Raw genomic sequence first — 20,704 nt, forward strand, 5'->3', positions numbered from 1 at the left:
TCTATACACTCGCCTTCATTTTTTAATTCCACATATTTATTGACCTGTTATGGAACGATTTAATGATAATAATAAAATATCGACTTTATTTATCTAAAAAAAAAAGTGTGGACACAAGTGACAAAATTAATTCGGATGAACAGGCGGATTATCAACGAAAGCTGTTTGTCAAATCAACCTTACAAAAATATACACTTGAAAAAACAATTATATAAAAACAAGTATAGAAAAAAAGATAAATCAACCAACACAATAAAACAAGTTTAATTAAAATCAGTATAAAAAGAGCTTGGCAAAAATCGACATACAGAGCACCAATTACTAGGATTTAAGAAGAAGTTTCAAGCGTTTTTTAACTGTCATTATCGTGTAGAGTGTAGAGTCTGAAATCACTGAGCAATTTATTATACAGTTCAGAGGAATTATAGGAAAAACTACTATTAAAAAGTGCCAAGCTGTGTTTGGGAATGACCAAGATAAAGCCATTTCGAGAATAATAGTTGCTAGTCTGTGAAAAGCTAACAAGCCTGTAGAGTGCGTAGTTGTTCAAGCCTTCACCATACGGAGTCATCAAACCTATTATTGATGTGATCAATATGATAATTCAGAAAAAATTAAAGTTTCGCAAAGTTTGAGTTGTGTTGTAAGAATATCTCCATTGGGAAAAATTTGTATCAGAATGTTAAGATGATTTACAAAGATCACTGATATGTTTGGAAAATCTCCAATCGGAGTCAACCCACAAACCCAAGTTTTTAGTTTAAGAAGTGAGGGGTTGATGAGGTTAGAAGTCAGTCTCATTTTAGATTTGGGTCCAAATAACACACATGCTGATTTTTTTGCATTCAATTTCAACTCATGTGCGCATGAGATGTGGTACAGCGAATTTAGACCTTCATTTATGACTTCTTGTGCTTCCAGGTTGTTTTCCGGAAAATATAGGTACATTTGAGTATAATCATCAGCTTAGTGATGGATAGTGTAAAATTTTGAATTTTTATAGAAATTTGAAATATAGATGTTGAATAAAATAGGTCCAAGAACGAAACCTTGTGGAACCCCAAATTTGAAATTCAGAACTGCTGATTTGGATTGATCAAGGCGGATACACTGAGTTTGGTGTTCCAAAAAGCTTCTAATAAGATCTACAGTACATTTATCTAAAGCAAAGTAATTTAGTTCACTACATAAAAGACTGCGGTCTAATGTATCAAAAGCTTTATTGGAGTCTAATAAAACTAGACATGTAATATTATTTTTATCGGTTACTTTGAAAATGTCATCAGGTATGGAGAGGAGAGCAGAACGAAACCCAGACTGAACGGTAGTTATGATATTGTAAAAACTTACAAATTCCATCATCAGATCTTTGAGAATCAGTTCAAACGTTTTATACAAGAAAGGTAAGATACTAATGGGCCTAAAATCAGAATAATGTGTCGGAGAGTTACACTTGGCCAAGGGAAGAAAAACACGAGGTCGTGACACATGAATTCAATATAAAGGTGATGTATTCCATCTTTCAGAACACTCCCAGAAAAATCAATTAAAAGTCTGGTTCCTCCACAAAAAATGACTTTGGCTCAATACAGTTAAATGTTTTGGAAAGGTCATATGTAGTTACATGTTTTTCAAGATCCCGAGGGAAACTTTTGTTTGTAGTAGATTTTTCCAATGAAAGCCTTAGTAGGCTGAGTGCAATTGTTCCAGTTTCTCAAATTATCCTTAAACCCAGTCTTTCAGTAAAATTTCAATAACCTTAGATAAATATGAATAATTACTGGCATACAGTTGTCAAGCACTTCAAGTTCGCCTTCATCATGCAAAGGTTATTGTGAGAGAGTTTTGAAATATACCCTGGATGAAACAATCAATAATCAAAACTTTTTTGAAAAAAAAACTTACCTTGTATACGGGCCAACGACGACTCCTGGAGGGGGTTCACACATTTGAAGTTGTAGTTTTCATAAGGCAATCCCGATCAGGAGCTGGCAAAATGATGATTTTTGAACGACATCAAGTATCCATAATGTGTCGTGCAATAATAACATCTTGAGGCTGAAACAAACGAATGTACAGATTATTAGAATAAAAAGTACCAAAATGTTCAGTTCAAAGAATACAAGTATACTAAAAAGAGTCCATTTTCAGAGGCAATTTCATTTGTGAAAAATAGTTCTTGATTTTTTAAGTTTGAATGTTTTCCTATGTTCTATGGAGAAAGAAAAAACGTTAAAAATCGAGAAAACTGAAGTAGCCATTTTTAATCACGCATCAAGTATAATTTACCTACTTATAACAATACTGATTGAGAAGCAAGGGCTCAAATGTTAATTCATGTTCTTCAGGTAATGAAGTACCTTATCAAAGCAGTATTCGATCGGGTCAAATCATCACGTCATCGTCTGTTCTAGCGAAATTTGATAATATCTAGATATGCCTGATTTATTCACGTAAGTTGTTCAGGTACGCGATACATTAAAATGAGCTTTTCATAGAAAGTATTGAAAATTGTAATCGAAACAATTTTGGGTTTCCAAAAACCTATCAATTATGAATATACATATAACTATAAAAAGTCTTTTGAGATTTGTAATATCAATACCGGAAGGGCGGTAGCCTGGTTAGTTGACGTTGGTGGTTTGCATTACTCACGCAATCCTCCACTGTGCGAACCGGTAGTTCGAACCGCAAGACCGGACGATCGATTTTCACTTCCTATCGTCCAATCCGTGTTGAGGATAACACGTTAAAATCTGTTTTTCCGTTAACCAGCTGTCGCACGCCTACGAACGTCAACCCTCAGAAGTCGAAACTTGTGGGAGCTAAGGACTAACGAGGCCTTACCTTTTAACGTGTGATTCCTAACACGGGTTGGACGATAGCAAGTGAAAATCGATCGTTCAGCCTAGGACTTGAACCAACGACCAACACGACGGTCGATTTGAGTGAGTGAACAGAGCACCAACGTCGAACCAACCGGCTACTGTCTAACGTTAAAACGTAAGACCCCGTTAGAGCGACAGCCGATTAAAGGAAAAACAGTTTTAACAGATTTTTAACATAAATCATACAACAACATTGAATGTTTGAAGTAAATACTACATTTTTTCATTTTTCAACCGACTCAATGATTTATTACTCCGCTGCTTAAGAACGTTTCCTACTCATCCGATCACCATCAGTTAGTATTTTGTGAATATCGTCTAAAGAAGCAACACAGAGAATCTAGGATGGTTACGGGTCGCGCTTTGAACAAAATGAATTTGGTGAATTTTGATTTTGATCTTGATAGAATTCCATTATTTTCCATCTATGAGAAAGAAGATATTGACGATAAACTACATATACTTGTGGAAAGTATGGAGAAGCTTTTTGATATGCATGCCCCTATTGAAACACGTAGAATTACAAAGCCTCCTGCACCTTGGTTAACAAGCACTATTTCACAAATGATGAAAGTTTGGGATAAGGCACTTTAGCAAATTCAAAATTACGAGGAATAACCAGCACTGGATTTTTTATAAGGAACTGCGAAACTCCACCTCTAAAGCTATTTTGAGGAAAAAAAAGGATTTTTTCATCTCGAAGCTCAGTGTATCTAAAAATAAACAATGCTGGAACATATTGAAAAATAATAAAGTTCTACCCGTGACGGCTAAAGTTGATATTCCACCTCATTTGCAAAATTTAGATGAAATCATTAATTTTTTTGTTAACACCTAACCTAATATCTCTCCATCAGTTGATATTATATTCCAATATAATAGTAATGTACTTTATGACTCCAACTTTAAACTATCCCCAGTTGACCAGTCTTTGGTCGAATAAAAACCAATGCAATTGGATATGATGGTTTGAATATCAAAATGATTCTTCTATGTTGTCCAGTAATTCTTCCTTTTACCATATCATCAATTACTGTCTCACCAATAATGTTTTTCCTTCAAATTGGAAGAAGGCTCTAATATTACGACTACCAAAAACTACTAATCCTCAAGAACTGAAGGACCTTCGTGCAATAAGCATTTTATCCACGATGTCAGAAATGTTAGAAAAAATTGTTAATCATCAGCTGACGAATTACCTGAATGAAAAATCAATTTTACCGCATACACAATCTGGATATAAAAGAGGACATAGTTGCACTACCGCCTTGCTACATATAGTCGATAATATTCTCTCAGCTTCAGATAAAGGTTTATGTACGGCCATGATACCTCTTGATTTTAGTAGGGCATTTGACACTAAACTATGACGTACTAATGTCAATTTTGCATCATATAGGAATATCTGCAGATAGTATTGAATTCTTCAATAATTATTTGAAGGGAAGATATCAGAGTATGACAGTAGCAGCCAATAAGTCGAATTTTCTAGAATTGAAGTCGGGAGTGCCACGAAGTTCAATCCTAGGTCCACTACTCTTTTCTATTCATACCAGCCAGCTCGTTAACTCCCTTGGACATTGTTCTTCTCATTTATACGCAGACAACACACAGATCTATATCTCTTTCAAACCTGAAGACGTTAATAACATACGAACATAAGTTAATAAAGACATCAATAATTTTGTTGAAACTGCAACTGATCGTTGTCTAGTTAACAACCCAAAAAAGTCAAATGTTTTGATATTTGGGCCAAAAAATGTCAGGGAGAAGATTGAAGACAAAATAAAAATACGTGACAAGGACCTGTCCATTGTAGATCAAGCGAAGAGTCTGGGACTCTCGAAAGTAATTTGAGATTCGAAACACACGTGAAAAAACGTATTCAAAAGGCTTATGGAACTCTTAAACAAAACTAAACTATCACATAATGTGATGTGAATTTTGCTGATTCAGTATACGGTCCCTGCTTAACGAAAAAATATAAGCAAGAAATCCAAAAGATTCAGAATTCATGTTTACGTCTCATTCATGGGGTTGGAAGGCGAGAAAGTATTTCCAATAAATTAGTTGAAACGGGTTCGTTAAATATGGCAATGCGTATGCGTTTGCATGCAGCGTGCTTATTTCACAGAATAATCATAACGAAGATTCCGATTTACTTATATGAAAAAATTTCATTTCGAACCGATGTTCATACAATCAATATTCGATTTAAAGGTATTTTAACACACCAATTCACCATCATGAATTCTTTAAACGGTCCTTCAGTTACCAAATTGGCTACGTGTACAACGGTATTCCAAACGATATTAAAAAAATGAATGTGATTAGTTTTAAGTACTACTATAAGAATGTTTTGTGGAAGCAATAAACCAAATAATACATTTCAGATCCTTAAGTTGTTAAGAGTCCCTATTATTGTTGTTTTTTTCAAATTATGTGTTATAGGCATATTCCATAATGTAAAGCTTGTGTGAGGTTAAGTGGTAGAACAAATCAGTAAGTAAGAATTATTGATTTGAACTTCGTCAGCCCTAGGATCATCAATGTTCCAAACGTAAAAAAAATTATATGTATCCTAGATTGACAGAATAAAGACACAATATTATTATTATCTCACTTTCAGAAGGTGATCAGATGGATAACAAAGTTTTTTTTGACAACTGTGTATCTCACAACCGATCAGTTTGTTTCATATTCATGGGTGAGTAATTGAAACAAGCCATTAGTTTCGAAACACATGAAAGAAAAAACGCACAACCTACGCGGTGCGAAACAATTTCGCTACGTAGATCGATCGAGCAATATGTGAATATTTCGCCTCCACAAAATTTTGCCATCCAACGCCGAGAAAGTGTGCCTGATACATAAACTTTATAAGGGTTTGCGAATTTTAATAATCAGCCTACGAACACACACGTAATATGTTACATATATTTGCATATTTCGAAAGGAGACTTTGGGTTATTGGGACAGTTGTAGAGTTGTGACTTCTCGAAACAAAACAGTAATTTTACCAAGGTTTTGAAAAATATCTATTCAGTTATGTAACTTCGACTAAAATCTTAAAATAGAGTAATATATACATGCATTACAAAAATATCTATGGAGTATTCTTTGAAAGGCATTTTTGTAAACGATCTCCGTGTCAAAAACTTGCGAAATATCTTCTTCTGAAACCATTATCTGGAAATTGAAACATTAACATAAAATATACTTCTCATATTGTAAAATGTAAAAATAAAATTGGAAAATGATAATAATCTGACAAATAGAACAGAATTGAACTTGAAAGCTTGAGAGCTATCAGAAGCTTGAGAGCTTCTGATATTGAGTTTAGATAACACTTTTTCTTAGTTTGCTAAGGATTTTCTTCAACTTAGGTATGACAATAGGTTCATTTTCGTCACGAATTCTGAGTAACATTTTTATAGATCATTGTAAAGAAACATACATCGAGACATCAGACGATGGGGACATAATCCAATTGACATTGACTCTTTCATGAACCAACGTTAAAATTTTCAACTCTCGATATGACAATCAAAAAATCGATAAATAACCTTGATACGAGAAAGAAAACTCATACTTATATATCCTTTATAAATCTAATGATCATTCTAGTGTTGATGAAGTATAGTCTGATCTTTGTAAGATAGTTTGCAATTCAGTTCGTAATCTAAAAGAGGAACTATTATTAAAACTGCAGGAAAATGAGTATCCGGAACAGTTTGTAAAAAGAGCCCGCAACGAAACTGTAGAGTACAGTACCTATTATACAGGGCTATTCAAATTCGTTTCTGTACATGGGGATCTCGTAAACAATAAAAGATAGAATAACGGTTGAATCGCGACAAAATTGCGTATTTTAGAGACCTGTTCAATGATGTGAAAAAATCGAATATACCTCTTTTGGTTCTGGAGATATACAGGAAATACCAAAAAATCCCAAATTATTTTTTTGCCTGTATCAGACATATTGAAAATCTGTCCACATTTCGTTACTAGTACTAGATGTGGGCTATAAGAATATGTCCATGAATTTTTTATACAGGGTGTCATCTGACTTGGGCCTCCTCTATCTTTGAATTTTTAAATACGGACCTGTATTTTTTGTTGTATTTTTTGTATCACCGAAGTTCACTTCATACTGAGAAATTAAATAAAATTTTATATTTCGGGATGTTTGGGTAATATTTGATTATAATTTTGTGAATTATTCCCTTTTGAATTACGGACCTGGAAATTGGTTGACTGAGTTGAATGAAAACACAATAAAAACTTTCACGTCTCCCTATTTACCGTAGAATTTTTCAAGAGTTTTTTTTCATTTTTAGATACCTATTCATATTTTTTTTATTGCTCTGAGCGTTTTCTACAATGAACTTCGAATAGGAGAACCTTTTATAATTATCTGAAACATATCTTCATCAAAAATATATTATATGTGTTTTAATAAGCAGAAAAAAAATTATAGAAATAATAACATCTAAAACGAACACTATACTTGTAATGAAAATTGAAATGAAGTAATGTATTTACACAAAAAAATTAATGGCGTAATAAATGTTGGAATTGGAGTCCTTCTATTTCGAGACATTTTTGAACTCGGTTTTTCAAATTATTTATTGCCCTTAACACACTTAGTTGCTGCATTGTTGCGAAATCATTCAAAATCCTCAATCTTGAGTCTTCCACATTTTCTATCTCTCTGCCACCGTAAATCCTATTTTTCAATATCCCCCATAGAAAATAGTTCAAAATAGTAATATCTGGTGATCTTGCAGGCCATTATATTCGCCCAGTATTTGTCTCGAAATGGAAGGACTCCAATTCGAACATTTATTGCGCCATTAATTTTTTTGTGTATATAAATTACTTCATTTCAATTTTCATTATAATTATAATTCCTTTTCTGCTTATCAAAACACATATAATATTTTTTTGTTGTATATACAATGTTGTACAGATAATCATAAGAGGTCTTCTTATTCGAAGTTCATTGTAGAAAACGCTCAGAGGAATGGAAATATGAATAGGTACCTAAAAATGAAAAAAAAACTCTCCTTTAACTCTATGGTACATAGGGAGACGTGAAAGTTGCTATTGTCAACCAATTTTCAGGGCCGTAATTTAAACGGGAATAATTCACCCAATTATAATCAAATATCACCGAAACATCCCGAAATATAAAATGAAATTCAATTTCTCAGTATGAAGTGAACGTTTACGATCCAAAAACTACAACAAAAATACAGGTCCGTATTTAAAAATTCAAAGATGGGAGTGGCCCAAGTCAGATGATACCCTATATAAAAGATTCATGGACATATTCTGATAGCCCACATCAGGTGCCAATAGCAAAATGTTGACAGATTTTCAATATGTCTACGAATAAAGAAGATATAGGCAAAAAAATAATTTGAGATTTTTTGGTTTTTCTTGTATATCTCCAGAACCAAAAAAGCTATATCCGATTTTTTTACATCATTGAATAGGTCTCTAAAATACGCAACTTTGCCACAATTAAACCGACACTCTATTTCTTATCGTTTACGGGATCCCCATGTACAGAAACGAATTTGAATAGCCCTGTATATAAAAAATCTGTTTAAAATCTGTTTTACCGTTAATCAGCTGTCGCCCCCATACGAACGACAACTCTCAGAAGTTGAGAAACTTGTGCGAGCTAAGGACTAACGAGGTCTTAACTTTTAACGTGTGATTCCTAATGTTTATATGTTTTATGAACATATAGACATTACACAATCATCACAACCCGAACAATACATGTATCTGACAACTAATATTATACCTTATGTTTCTGAATATTACTGGAGCTTTTTTCCAACACGAAACCGTTTTTTTAATACCTCGACACGTGTTTCGATCACTAAGTGATCATCTTCAAGAGGAAGATTAACCTGAGTGAGTTAAAATAAGAGGTGTTAAAATAAGAAAAAGTACTTATGTTTCTGGTTTGTCCAAAAATCAATAAGTTGTAACGTGAATTACAAATACAAATGATATAAAAACATAGGAAGTTTAAATTTTCTATTCTATACTGTTTTTTGCGGTTTATAACCTTCCACAGTCTGAACAATTGAAAAATAAATCAATGAAAATGTAGTAAAGAGCAAACTGAAAAGTTCACTGCAAAAAGATACTGGGTAATATAAACTACTGGGAAGTCCAATTAGTCTTGTATTCATTAATTTTGCCTACAAATTGAAAAAAACAATTGAACAAATCAAATATGATACTTAGCTTTCGGAAAACGTTTTCAAAACCAGTTTTTACTATGAAAATCTCGCCTTAAACTATGATATTTCTAATTAATTTTGACACAAGTCAAAAAAATGGAATGAAGGTCCAGATGTCATACGCGACAGTCTACATTAACACACATACTGGATGTTTTTTGATAATTCAGTTCAGTTAAGCTTCATATTTCCGTTTAACCTCTCTTCTTAGTAATGACGCAACCAGGTACGATCCATTTCGATCCATTCGAAATACACTTGTTACCTGCTCGAAGAATATATGCGGATTCTTTGAGTTTTCTAATTTTTCCATGAGTTTCTTTGGTGATGATTTATGTTTCATTCCATTCAATGGCGTGATCACCAAATGATTTTAGAATATGTTCCGTTAACCCCGACCCTGCCACCTGCCTTTTTCTATACATATTCACGGTGATCATTTTCTCTCACATCTAGGGGCCTTGAGGTTTCACCTATATAACTTTTTCCACAGAAACAAGGTTACTGACTAATTGGACTTTCCAGTAGTTTATATTACACAGTAACTTTTCGGGATGAACTTTTCAGTTTGCCCTTTATTACACTTCAGCAGATTCTCTATTGATTTATCTTTTATTTTTCCAGATTGTGGAAGGTTATAAACCCAAAAAAACAGTATAAAATATTGAGTCCTCCACAAAAAAAAAATTGGATTCTCATTTTTCAAAAAGAAGTACTCTTCAATGTAAAGGTTTGACAAAAATAAGTTGAGATTTTTGAGATAAATTAAGTTGAGAACAACATTCCATCAAAATAAATGAAAAGTGTGTGAACTGGTGAAAAATTTCCTGTTTTTTAATTTCCATAAAATATGTTATAGTGCCATCATATTGAATTTTCAGAAAATGGCTTCATCGTCGCCATTTTTAATGGAAATGGTTACCTTATCAAATTGTCTAAAAATTGTATAGGGTTCTATTTGAAACGTTTGACTCTGGTTCATTTCCAATTGAACCGGTATAGTTTTCCAATTGTTTTGTCCGTTAAAATATCACTATAAGTTCGCTTTTAAAATTTTCACAATAATTTTTTGAGAAAATTTGTTAAATCAAAACGCCCTAAAACGCTGGCACAAGAATATTCTTTTTGAAGGATAAAACACAAGCACTAGAGGAAAATCTTTAAGGCGCTCTTGAAGCGGTGCCTGTGCGAAAGTAGTGATTCACATTGGATTTGAATCGCAGGAGATTAAATCTATTTGGAAAAACGTTCTGAGGAAGTTTATTCCACATAAACGCCGTTCTCCAAATGAAAGAGTTCTTCAGCAGTGAAGTTCGAGGTGTACTGAATTGAACCTCATGAGGATGAGCAGCCACAGTCCGTCGCGTATTTCTGATATGTACCGCTCTTGGTGGAATTAAATGTGCCAATTCACATGAACACTTCATGCGAAAGTATCTATAGAATAGAGATAAATCTCCAACCTTTCTTCGATGTTCCAGACTATCAAGGTTGCAAGTGATGTTCTCGTCTCCAATTAGACGTATGGCTCTTTTCTGGATGGAATCCAGCAGCTTCAGGGGCGGAGCTCCATATATTAGAACAATACTCCAAAGAAGGTCTGATCTGAGCTTTATAAATGCATCAAAAGTTGCTGAGGTGTGTACAGTTTTCTGGTTCGAAACAGTGTTCCAAGCTTTCGAGAAGCAGTCTTTGCAATTCCAGCGACATGACTGTGCCAATACATATTAGTGTCCATTTTAACTCCCAACAAACTTATCGAAGCAGAAAGCGGAATTGTCTGACCTGACATTATTATATCCGGTTCAGAGACATTTATCTTCTTAGAGAACACTGATGCCTGGATTTGAATTGAATTGAATTGAACCAAGATATGCTTGGCTTTTTCCAGTAAGTCTGTAAAAGGGTTGGAGTCAATATGGATCCCTGAAGAACACCAGCGTTGATGGTGAAAGTATTCGAGAGATATCCATCGACAGCCACTTGCAGGAAACGTTCTTTCAGGAAGCTGAAAAGCAATACACAAGGGAACTATTTTGAAGGCGGCAGACTATAAATTGATGAATAAATAAAAAAATGTTGAGGAAAATGAGACTTCACCTTATTTATTGGACAGACAGTGTATGTTATAATGATCCATTCATTATTTATGATCATCACAAGAAATACTTCTTCGTTTCCAATGACAATTAATACATATCAACTTTAACATCGAAACACTCCATCAAAGCCCACTTGTTTTGGCATGTGAAATGCCAAGGATTATTTGATTTGTACAAAACAGATATAGTTACTTACATTAAAGGATATATCGAATAAGTGTGAAGCAACACGAATTGTCCTTTGAGGGCTCCGATTTTCCAGTTATTGTCTTGCAGTGAAAGTTGTTCATTAGTCGTTCATTAGTTATAGGACGGTAACTTTGAATGTTTGATTTTGAGTCATTCTTAATGTCATTCAACTACAGCTTCTGGAAATATTCTTTATGATAGGGATAGGTCATATATAGAATACATTACTGAAATGATTAATATCAACACTATTATTAAAAACCTTTTACTGCTGCGGAAAACAAAAATAAAGTTTTATTTATTCTCATTACCACTGAATTGAATTGAATAAGGCTGTAGCAGAAAAATGTCTCAAATTGAAACGGTTACAGTAATCTTAAAAAACTATTTTCTCCCTTCCTTCGGCAATTTACCACAGTCATAAAGTTTTTTTTTTTAAATCTCTTCCAAAAAATATTCCTTCTTCATTTTTATGAACTACTTTTCAGGAACTTGAAACAAAAGCCCAAACACCACGCTTTCGTGGTCCAACACTAGACAGCGCTGTTTTGACCCACTAATGCTAAGCTGAACAGTCGTACTAGGCTAAAACATAAAATCATTGCTGACTCAATGGCCAAGCAAGCGATAACATCTCCCTAAACGAAGGCGCCATCTATGGGATTGATACAGAAATCAATCCTCGAATATCAAAGATAAACGAGGCTCCCCAAGGCGGTTGGTTGCAGAGCTTCGACATCGACATTAGCCGCCGACGAGATTCGTTCAGAGCCCAAACACGACGCACTTTCCAATGGCTGCGTTTTTTACTACGATTCCAATTCAAGAAGGATCATTTCTGTAGGTTCTATGATTTTTCATTTCTCTTTTAGTTGCTAGTTTTCATTAAATCTCAATCGACGGAATTTTGAGATTGAAGTAGTGAGGAAACTCGATATCAGACATTATTTCTGGAATTTGATGAAAATCCATGAAAACGTATTAGTGTAACACTTAATTATGAGCCTCTCACTGAAAAGTTTACAAAACCGTATCACGTATTTCACTACAGAATAGTTCCATCAGAGAAAATCTCACAAGTGTTATTTAATACATTATTTGTTAAAATGCTTGTCAAAATTGACAATTTTCCCAATGTTACTCTTGAAAACATCACTACGACAGGATAATACCTTACTATTCTGTGTTCTACCATCTCGAGAAATTAAGGAGGGAAAATTCAAATTCATCTGCACAGAAAATTGTCAAATCAATGTAGAGACAAAACGTATTTAAGAAATCTTGCAAATCACTTACGCTTTCTATTACTTGTCCATTTCAGAAAACTTCACCTTTTCATTCATTATTAGTAACCGCTTTCACGAAAAAACAATAAACGGGTGACTCACATTTATAAATAAGCATCCATTTTTAAACCACGAACGGCGAAAGGCACTCGTCAAGTTTTTAATGAATGATTCAATAATTATTTTTATTCCAGACATTTACTTTGTTACACTATTGAGATATTGGATTGAAAGGTATTGAAGTGCATTTTGTACTTGAATACATATTGAATTTTTTTGGTCAATACTCCTTAAAATTCTAACATACTGAGACATCTTTGAGGTGATCTGTAAACGACTATTTACGACCTCTAAGGAAATTCTTAAATACTTTGTTATGAATGTTTAACTTTTCTTCGCTAGATGGAACTAAGTTCTAAGTTCTATCAAATTCAACTGAAGGGTTATTGGATTTTCGATGTTCATAAGATAGAGTTGAGAGATCCCGTTTTGCGAAATGTCTCGATATATTTATTTATTTCAGTTGATTTTCATATGCAGTTTAACATACATGTCACCATGAATCTCGATTCTAGTTAAGGAAGTTCACTCAAACGAACCTAATTATTTAGTAAGTTTGTGTTTCAAACAAAAAATGCGCTACCTCATATGTTCGTTACTGACATTTTATTTGCAGTACCGTACGTCCGTGAATTTAAGAACTCGATATAAATTTTCGAGTTCTGTGGATACTTGTCAAATTATCAAAACCTAACCTAATACGACAGATCTAACTTGAAAGTTGAGATTCCGAATTCAAACCAATTCAAAATTTAAATAATTACTGAAGAGAAATGATCAGAAATTCGCGGATTTTGAATCTTTCGATAGCCTTTCGTGATTTATTCAGAGGTGAGAAATATTGCTCAGTGGTGCATAATTCAATTATGTATTTTCCAGCACAAAGTTCCACCACCTTTGCCACCGCTGAAAAATGGGATTTGCTCACTGCTGTTTGCCTGGAACGAAAGCCAGTCATTACACCGGCTATGAATGAAATTGAAAGAGAATACAAACAACTCTTATCAGAAGTTGAACTAGAGAAAAGTCTGAAGTCGAATATCGAACTTCGGCATGAAGAGGACTTGTAAGATTTATATTGTATTTATATTGTTTGTGTACTACTGCAATTGTATTGTATCGTATTATTTCATTCTCAGAAAGCAACTTGAAATATTGAAGCGAGGCGGAGACTTAGATGATATGGACAGTAATTTGAAACAGACGGCACAGGACTTGATGGACCTATGGAGTGAAGAGGCTTCAAAATTCAAACCTGCTAGTACAACAACTGGTAAGCATTGACAGAGTTATATAAGAATGTTTACTGAAGATGTTATACTACTGGCTTGCACAAAGTAACAGAATGAATTATACAGAAGGGGAAGATCAACTTGAAAGTGACAAAAATTCATTTTGTATTGTACTGATGTAATAATTATAGTTGAACTGAAAATCTGACAAAACCAGCAATAAAATACTACATTGTTTTTATCGAATTTTTCACCTTCCACAATCTAACGAAAATTATAGATTGTACTTGGCTATATCTCTTGAAGAAAGTTATGGAAAGTGGCGTAGTTTGCATTGCATTAACGTTACTTAATCTATAAATCCAGCCTAACTTATCGGGATGAACGGAGGAGTTTGCCCTACCTAATCATTATAATTTTAATTTTTGTGATTGTGGGAGGTAAACATTTTCAAAAAACTCTTTAATTTCATCCATAAAAATGACTTGTTCAATTTGATCATTCATATGATAGTTCCAAATAGTGTTAGGAGTAATATCATTTAAAAAATATTGAAGAAGGTGACTTGAATTTTGTTCTGCGAGTTGTATAGACAGGAGAGATAGTCATTTTTAATTTTTTTGTGTATCAGTTAGTTGTCTGTTGATATGAAATAATACACTTCACTCCAGAGAGTGAGTGATTTTCAAAATGTTTTATTAGAAATGGTGATATTTTAATATCCTCAAAAAAAACAAAAAAAGAATATCAACATTCAATATTCTCACTATGTCAACAACTATAGCCCAAAATGACTGAAATAAATAATTTCCAATTAAGTAAATAATGTTAAAATAATTCAAATAAGTGTATCATACTTATCTTTGAAATGTAACTCATGAATTTTCAACTTTTGTGTAGATTGTCTGTATTTCTCTTTAATATATCTTCTTGAATCAAAGACTATTAAAATAAAGTTATCCTTGAAAGTGTGTGTATGATGCACAAAAAATTTAATACTACCAGTGATTCAACAAACTCTTATAATACTAGGCATAATAGCCACTTAATAGCACTACCTATTCCTAAAAGCGCATTAATAAAAAAATGCATAATATACAATGCAAGGAAAATGTTCAATCATTTGCCAGTATATCTTTGCTCCACTTCTTCATATAAAAATTTTCGAAGTGCTGTAAAATGTTTTTTGCTAAATAAAGCTTTTTATACTTTAGACGAATATTATAATGAAGATTTTGACTAACATTGCAATCACTTGTATACGCACTTTATATTATTTTACTTGGTTTTATTATTTTAAGGTGTTTATTTAATTTTGAATTGATCCCTTTGTGTTACATATGTATATGTGTGTGTGTGTATATATAGATATATGTGTACATACATAAATGTATTTCTAAACTTTGTTAACAAGAATTCTGTTCTTTGGACAATAAAGTTCTCTCTCTCTCTCTCTCTCTCTCTCAATTAAACTAGAGTGTTACCAAACACGTTATCAAGGAAAAAAAATATCCAGACTGAACAATATTTCATTCTTACCTACTTTTGAAGAAAACCCACAGAATATGTCCAAGAATCTGCAGTATTTTTTCGAACCTCTAAACTCAAACTTAGTAAATTTCAATTTAACAACATTCAAAGTGACATTTCTAAATTCTTGATGTATGTCTTCATGTAACTTATTTATTAAGATTAAAGTGATAGAATATTTGGTTTGAAGACAAGGATATTCCAGCTGTTTCTTTGGAGCACTTTAGTGAAGAAGTGGTTGGTCCCAGCACTTTCTTGGTTTTTGCTTCTGTATACCTAGTTCTTCATTCCTTGACAAAATCTTAAATTTGTCAAATTATCTAAGAACAATTCGTTCAGGCCAGTCTCAACTCCCTACACAGTAGGTTAATGGACTGACACCTCTCAGAAAACAACTACTCCCTTGGCTAATACCACGATGGGCGTTGGATTATATCCGACAGTTGTTAGTGCAGGATTTTTCACAGAAGTTATTCCTGCGTGTGCTGTTGGCGATACAACTGCCGCAATAGATTTTCAATTATTGGAACACACTTGCAGACCGGTTCCGGGCTGTTTGGCCACTCATCAGTGCAAGGTAGTGTATATCATCAACATAAAGTCGATGATTTCTGATAATTGATATTCGAATTCCATCAGAGTATCATTCCTCGAACTAAGCTGAAGCACTGCCCACTGACTATATGTGAAAGTTTTCTTTCCTTATACGAGGAATTGAGCAAATTTCGGATATGCAGTTGGTTACCTCGTTCACAGGCAGATGGGGCGACGACAAACCTATTGTTTGTTGTATGCTTCAGCTTAGTTCGAGGAATGATACTCTGACGGAATTCGATTTTCAATTATAGGAAACCATCGACTGTATGTTGATGATATACACTACCTTGCACTGATGAGTGGCCAAACAGCCCGAAACCGGTCTGCAAGTGTGTTCCAATGATTGAAAATCTATTGTGGCAGTTGTATCGCCAACAGCATATGGAGGAATAACTTCTGTGAAGAATCCTGCACTGACACCTGTCGGATATAATCCAACGCCCTTCGTGGTATTAGCCAGGGGAGTAGTTGTTTTCTGAGAGGTGTCAGTCCATTAACCTACTGTGTAGGGAGTTGAGACTGGCCTGAACGAATTGTTCTTAGATAATTTGATTTTTAGCCAGTCTTCAAGTATGAAAATCTTAAATTTGTTTCCAAAGAGTGGTAAGTCACTAGTATGTCTTCACTTATTTTTGTGTTTATGATTTCTCTTATTTCCCTCTGATTAATTGTAGGTTATGAAAGAAATTTCATACAATTTCCAATTTTCAGTCGTCTATGTTGATTTCATTCACTTCCAGAAGCCGATAAGAAAAATGATTTAAAATCCCTTTCAAGAAAATTGGATAAGAGTTTAGTATTTGTTCTGAACCAGAAGATTGGTGACAAGTATTTTTATATGCTCCCACAAGATTTGAGACAGGACGGGGAAACTTTAAGACAGGTAGGTAGTTTTAGATGTTTTAAGTATGTCAGCTAACATTTAGTTCAATAACTTCAAATATGATTATTCTACTATCATAAATCAATTCACAAAATAACTATGAAATGTACTTTTAAAGTGAAGTATATATCAAAGTTGAGTCAATATTTCAATCTCTTCTATTTATTATTTTTAATGCTTTGTAAACTGATTTTGATCGAACGTCTTCAAGGGATGTACTTAAATAATAATATAGAATGGAATTATGTACCGCATACACTTTTATGGTGGATGACAATGCATGGCTAGCCAAGTAATGGCATTCCATACTAAACACGGTGGACCGCCCAAGATGGCGGAATAGTTTTTTATGCACTCCCATGATAATGGGTATCAGTTGAAAGGGTTTGCTAAAAAGAATTCGAAAAATCATGACTTCACTTCAAATCCAATATGGCAGACCACCCAAGTGGACTTCCTAGTTTTTTATGATTTCCCACGAAAATGGTTTGTTGAAAAAAATACCAAAAATAACATGACATCACTCAAAATTCAATATGATAGATCAGTCAAGATGGCGGACTGCCCAAGATAGTGAACCGCCCAAGATGGTGGACCGCATAACATGGTGGACTAGCTTTTTTATGGACCCCCACGATGAGGGTTGATATCAGATGTAAAGGTTTGCTTGAAATAATTTGAAAAATAACGTCACTCTGAATCCAATATACAGTGTAATATTATTGGTATCAACTGAATGAATTTGCTGGAAAGAATACGAAAAATAACATTACTTCACTGTAAACCAATATGGTTGACAGACCTAGATGGGGAATAATTTTTTTATACACCCCTAGATATTGATTTCTAATGAAGCATTTTGCTGTAATGATCAGCAAGAATACGAAAAATAAAATGACCATTCCTAATCAACACTACATATAATCTATATGATATAAAAACGAGATTTACTTGTGTTTTAACAAAAATACAATATGTGAATTGATTTTGACATTCTAAGAAAAAAAATATATTTTTTTATAAAACAGATAAATTAATGGATTTAATTTAAAGTTTACTTTCTTCTTTCCAGAGGTGGTAAATGAAAGCTTGTACAGAAAATACTTTTTTACTGTCAATTAAATGAGAAATATCAAACTCATTGCTATTGAACAAGTAAAACAGAAAAAAATTACTCAACATATTAATTGAAAAACATATTTTCACTATAAAACCAAGTTAGTAGAATTTTTTTAAATGCAACTTCAAAATATTTGAATACTGTATGTATTCTCTCAACAGTATTTGATAACTAGAAGAAATGTGTTTGAAATAATTTGAAATTGACAATGGCCTTGCTTGAATAAAATAAAAAATAAGAAATATTTCTCTGTAGCATAATTCTATCTTTTCTATTTTTGTCTAGACTGCTGAACGCACTTTGAAACAAACTGTGGGTTCTGAAGTGAAGGCACAGATTTTCGGCAATGCTCCATGTGGCTTTTATAAATATAAGTACCCAGCAAGTCTTAGGAAAGAAACAGATATAGTTGGAGCCAAGGTAACTAGATTTTTTCTGATTTCATGGTGCAGTTTTCATGTTGTATTTTTATAGGTTTTCATATATTTTGCGAGGTACCTGAACGGCCATATATCTCAAAAGAACTTGGATTTTCGGTGGTTGGACAAAAATGAATTGGAGAAAATCTTGCCACCTAAGTATAGTGCTAGTGTATGTCAGTGTCTGCTTGACGAATAATTTATTTTGTAAAATCAGGTTTATATAATAAAAGTAATTGTATATTGTTATTTGTGCTTAGTTTTTGTAATCTACTATGGGATAATAAGACAAGAAGAAAGGGAAAATACCACCAGTACTTTTTCATTTTCAGAATTTAGCCTCAACCTAATGAAGAATGTCTGGCACTTCTGAATTATGGTTAAATCTGTTGCTCTTTAAGATGTTTCTCATTTTGGCAACTCAAATTTTTGTTTTATAAAAATCGACACAGTTGCTGTTTTGTTGTAGTTTTGTCCGTTTGGTGGAAATCCGACATAATAAACCTACTAAATGGGTGTGTGTGTCAAACATGACCATTACTAGAATCTGGTGGACTACTAATTATAACTAGCTATAATCAAAACGGGCTCTTTCAATTGTAATGTGTGTCAGTAGTGGGCACTTCACTCTTCCAGATCGGATTCAAAATATAAATATTTTTATATGAATGCATTATATCTATTTTTTCATATATTTGAAACTCATTCGGCTGATACAAAACACTAAATGAACGAATACAATTCAGATTAACTTTTTTATAGACTCAATCACTGGCTGCTATAGTCATCCAATGCCCATACAGGCCAATGTCCTTTGGGACATTTAGCCACGTAGAGTTTCTATACTGGATGACAACAAAATCATTATTCATACATTATTGAGAAATTTAAGACGAATTCATTTGAAATTCGAAATGAATATATAGTTCGGAGATGATATTTCTATTGAAATGCCAATTCAAAACCCATTATGTTTCAACCGGAAATTAACTCAAATCAGGAATTTCAAATGAAACCTTGTATATTTTTTCGAATCATTTGATAGAATAATTATTTTTTCAACGATATAATAAGTAATAATTTCCTTTCAAAATTCAATATGAGGGCACTATAAAGTCATCTATAGAAATATTGTCAAACAACTTGATGTAGTGAGAAAGAAAAGATGATGTTTTGATATTTTTTTTAAATAAAAACTTTTGTTCGAAAATCACAATAGATGGCGATATTCTTCAACCATTAACATAAAGGAGTACTATTTTGTCTGAAAAATATGTGTGCCGCATGTTACTAGAAGGTATATACTGTTATTGCTGATGTCTACGAGTTTGGTCTGATATACTTGCTTAATGTATTGTGTATGTGGAGAATTGGCCGCGGTGGTAGTGCGCCCGACTCACGATCGGAAGACCATAAGTTCGATTCCCGCCTCGACCAGATATTTTTCTCGAGAGAATTTATCTGGTTGAAGCTGGGGATGATTCTGCAACCGTGTTAGGAATCACACGTTAAAAAGTAAGACCTCGTTAGTCCTTAGCGCGCACAAGTTTCTCAACTTCTGAGAGTTGTCATTCGTATGGGGGCGTCAGATGATTAACGGAAAAACATATTTTAAACAGATACAGCGCAGTGAAGGGGGGGCTCCGTCACACTTGGAGGTAAGAATCCTAAATAATACCTCATCCTGAGGTGTGTGTCTCCGTGCTAAACAGATGTATGACGACAAAAGGATAAACAATCGGAATTGTCACCCCCCAGGTCGCCATATTGTTAATATCAATTTCTAATTAATTGAAGAGACAAACTACATGAAACAAACCGTTTTGGAAATTCTGACCACAGAAAAAGCATATGTTACTGTTCTGTATCGCAGATTAGGTACTGCCTGGGGCACAAAACAGTCGAAACTTCAATGTCAAATGTTCGATATTATCACTATTCGTTTCTCTGAACCCGAACCCTTTGATATCGACGGTTTGTTTTTACTTTATAAAGTGGCGAAGGTCATCTTTTGTTGTAATATTCTGAGCCCACTCAGTGTCATAACAACACCTTCCAGATACTTGGCGCCCTTTTGATATATAAAGCTTTGTCGTGGTAATACAGGACTCGATCGTGGTGGACACACTTTC

At 33.6% G+C, this 20,704-nt stretch overlaps 2 protein-coding genes across 2 annotated transcripts in view; one reads left to right on the forward strand and one right to left on the reverse strand.

Annotated features, from left to right (window-relative positions):
- The window catches only part of raw (NDT-like domain-containing protein raw), a 245,932-nt gene extending 233,042 nt beyond the window's left edge, over positions 1 to 12,890 (reverse strand). Inside the window, exons 1-2 of the mRNA XM_074177291.1 lie at positions 12,742 to 12,890; positions 1,906 to 2,058 (exon numbers count right to left, since the gene is read on the reverse strand). Of these exons, the coding sequence (XP_074033392.1) occupies positions 1,906 to 1,949 (44 nt within the window). The 5' untranslated portion in view covers positions 1,950 to 2,058; positions 12,742 to 12,890. The remainder of the gene's footprint in view (positions 1 to 1,905; positions 2,059 to 12,741) is intronic.
- A 570-nt stretch (positions 12,891 to 13,460) lies between these two features.
- mRpL46 (mitochondrial ribosomal protein L46) lies at positions 13,461 to 18,821 on the forward strand. The gene is made up of 6 exons (XM_023168468.2): positions 13,461 to 13,622; positions 13,671 to 13,857; positions 13,931 to 14,064; positions 16,891 to 17,033; positions 18,439 to 18,573; positions 18,628 to 18,821. Exons 1-6 carry the CDS (start codon positions 13,565 to 13,567, stop codon positions 18,769 to 18,771), a joined length of 801 nt encoding a protein of 266 aa, XP_023024236.2. The 5' UTR covers positions 13,461 to 13,564; the 3' UTR covers positions 18,772 to 18,821.
- Positions 18,822 to 20,704: the final 1,883 nt, after the last annotated feature.

Source organism: Leptinotarsa decemlineata, unplaced genomic scaffold (genome assembly GCF_025532065.1).
Source record: "Leptinotarsa decemlineata unplaced genomic scaffold, Ldec_3_MD MMD2_tig00002974_RagTag_RagTag, whole genome shotgun sequence".
Lineage (NCBI taxonomy): Eukaryota > Metazoa > Arthropoda > Insecta > Coleoptera > Chrysomelidae > Leptinotarsa > Leptinotarsa decemlineata.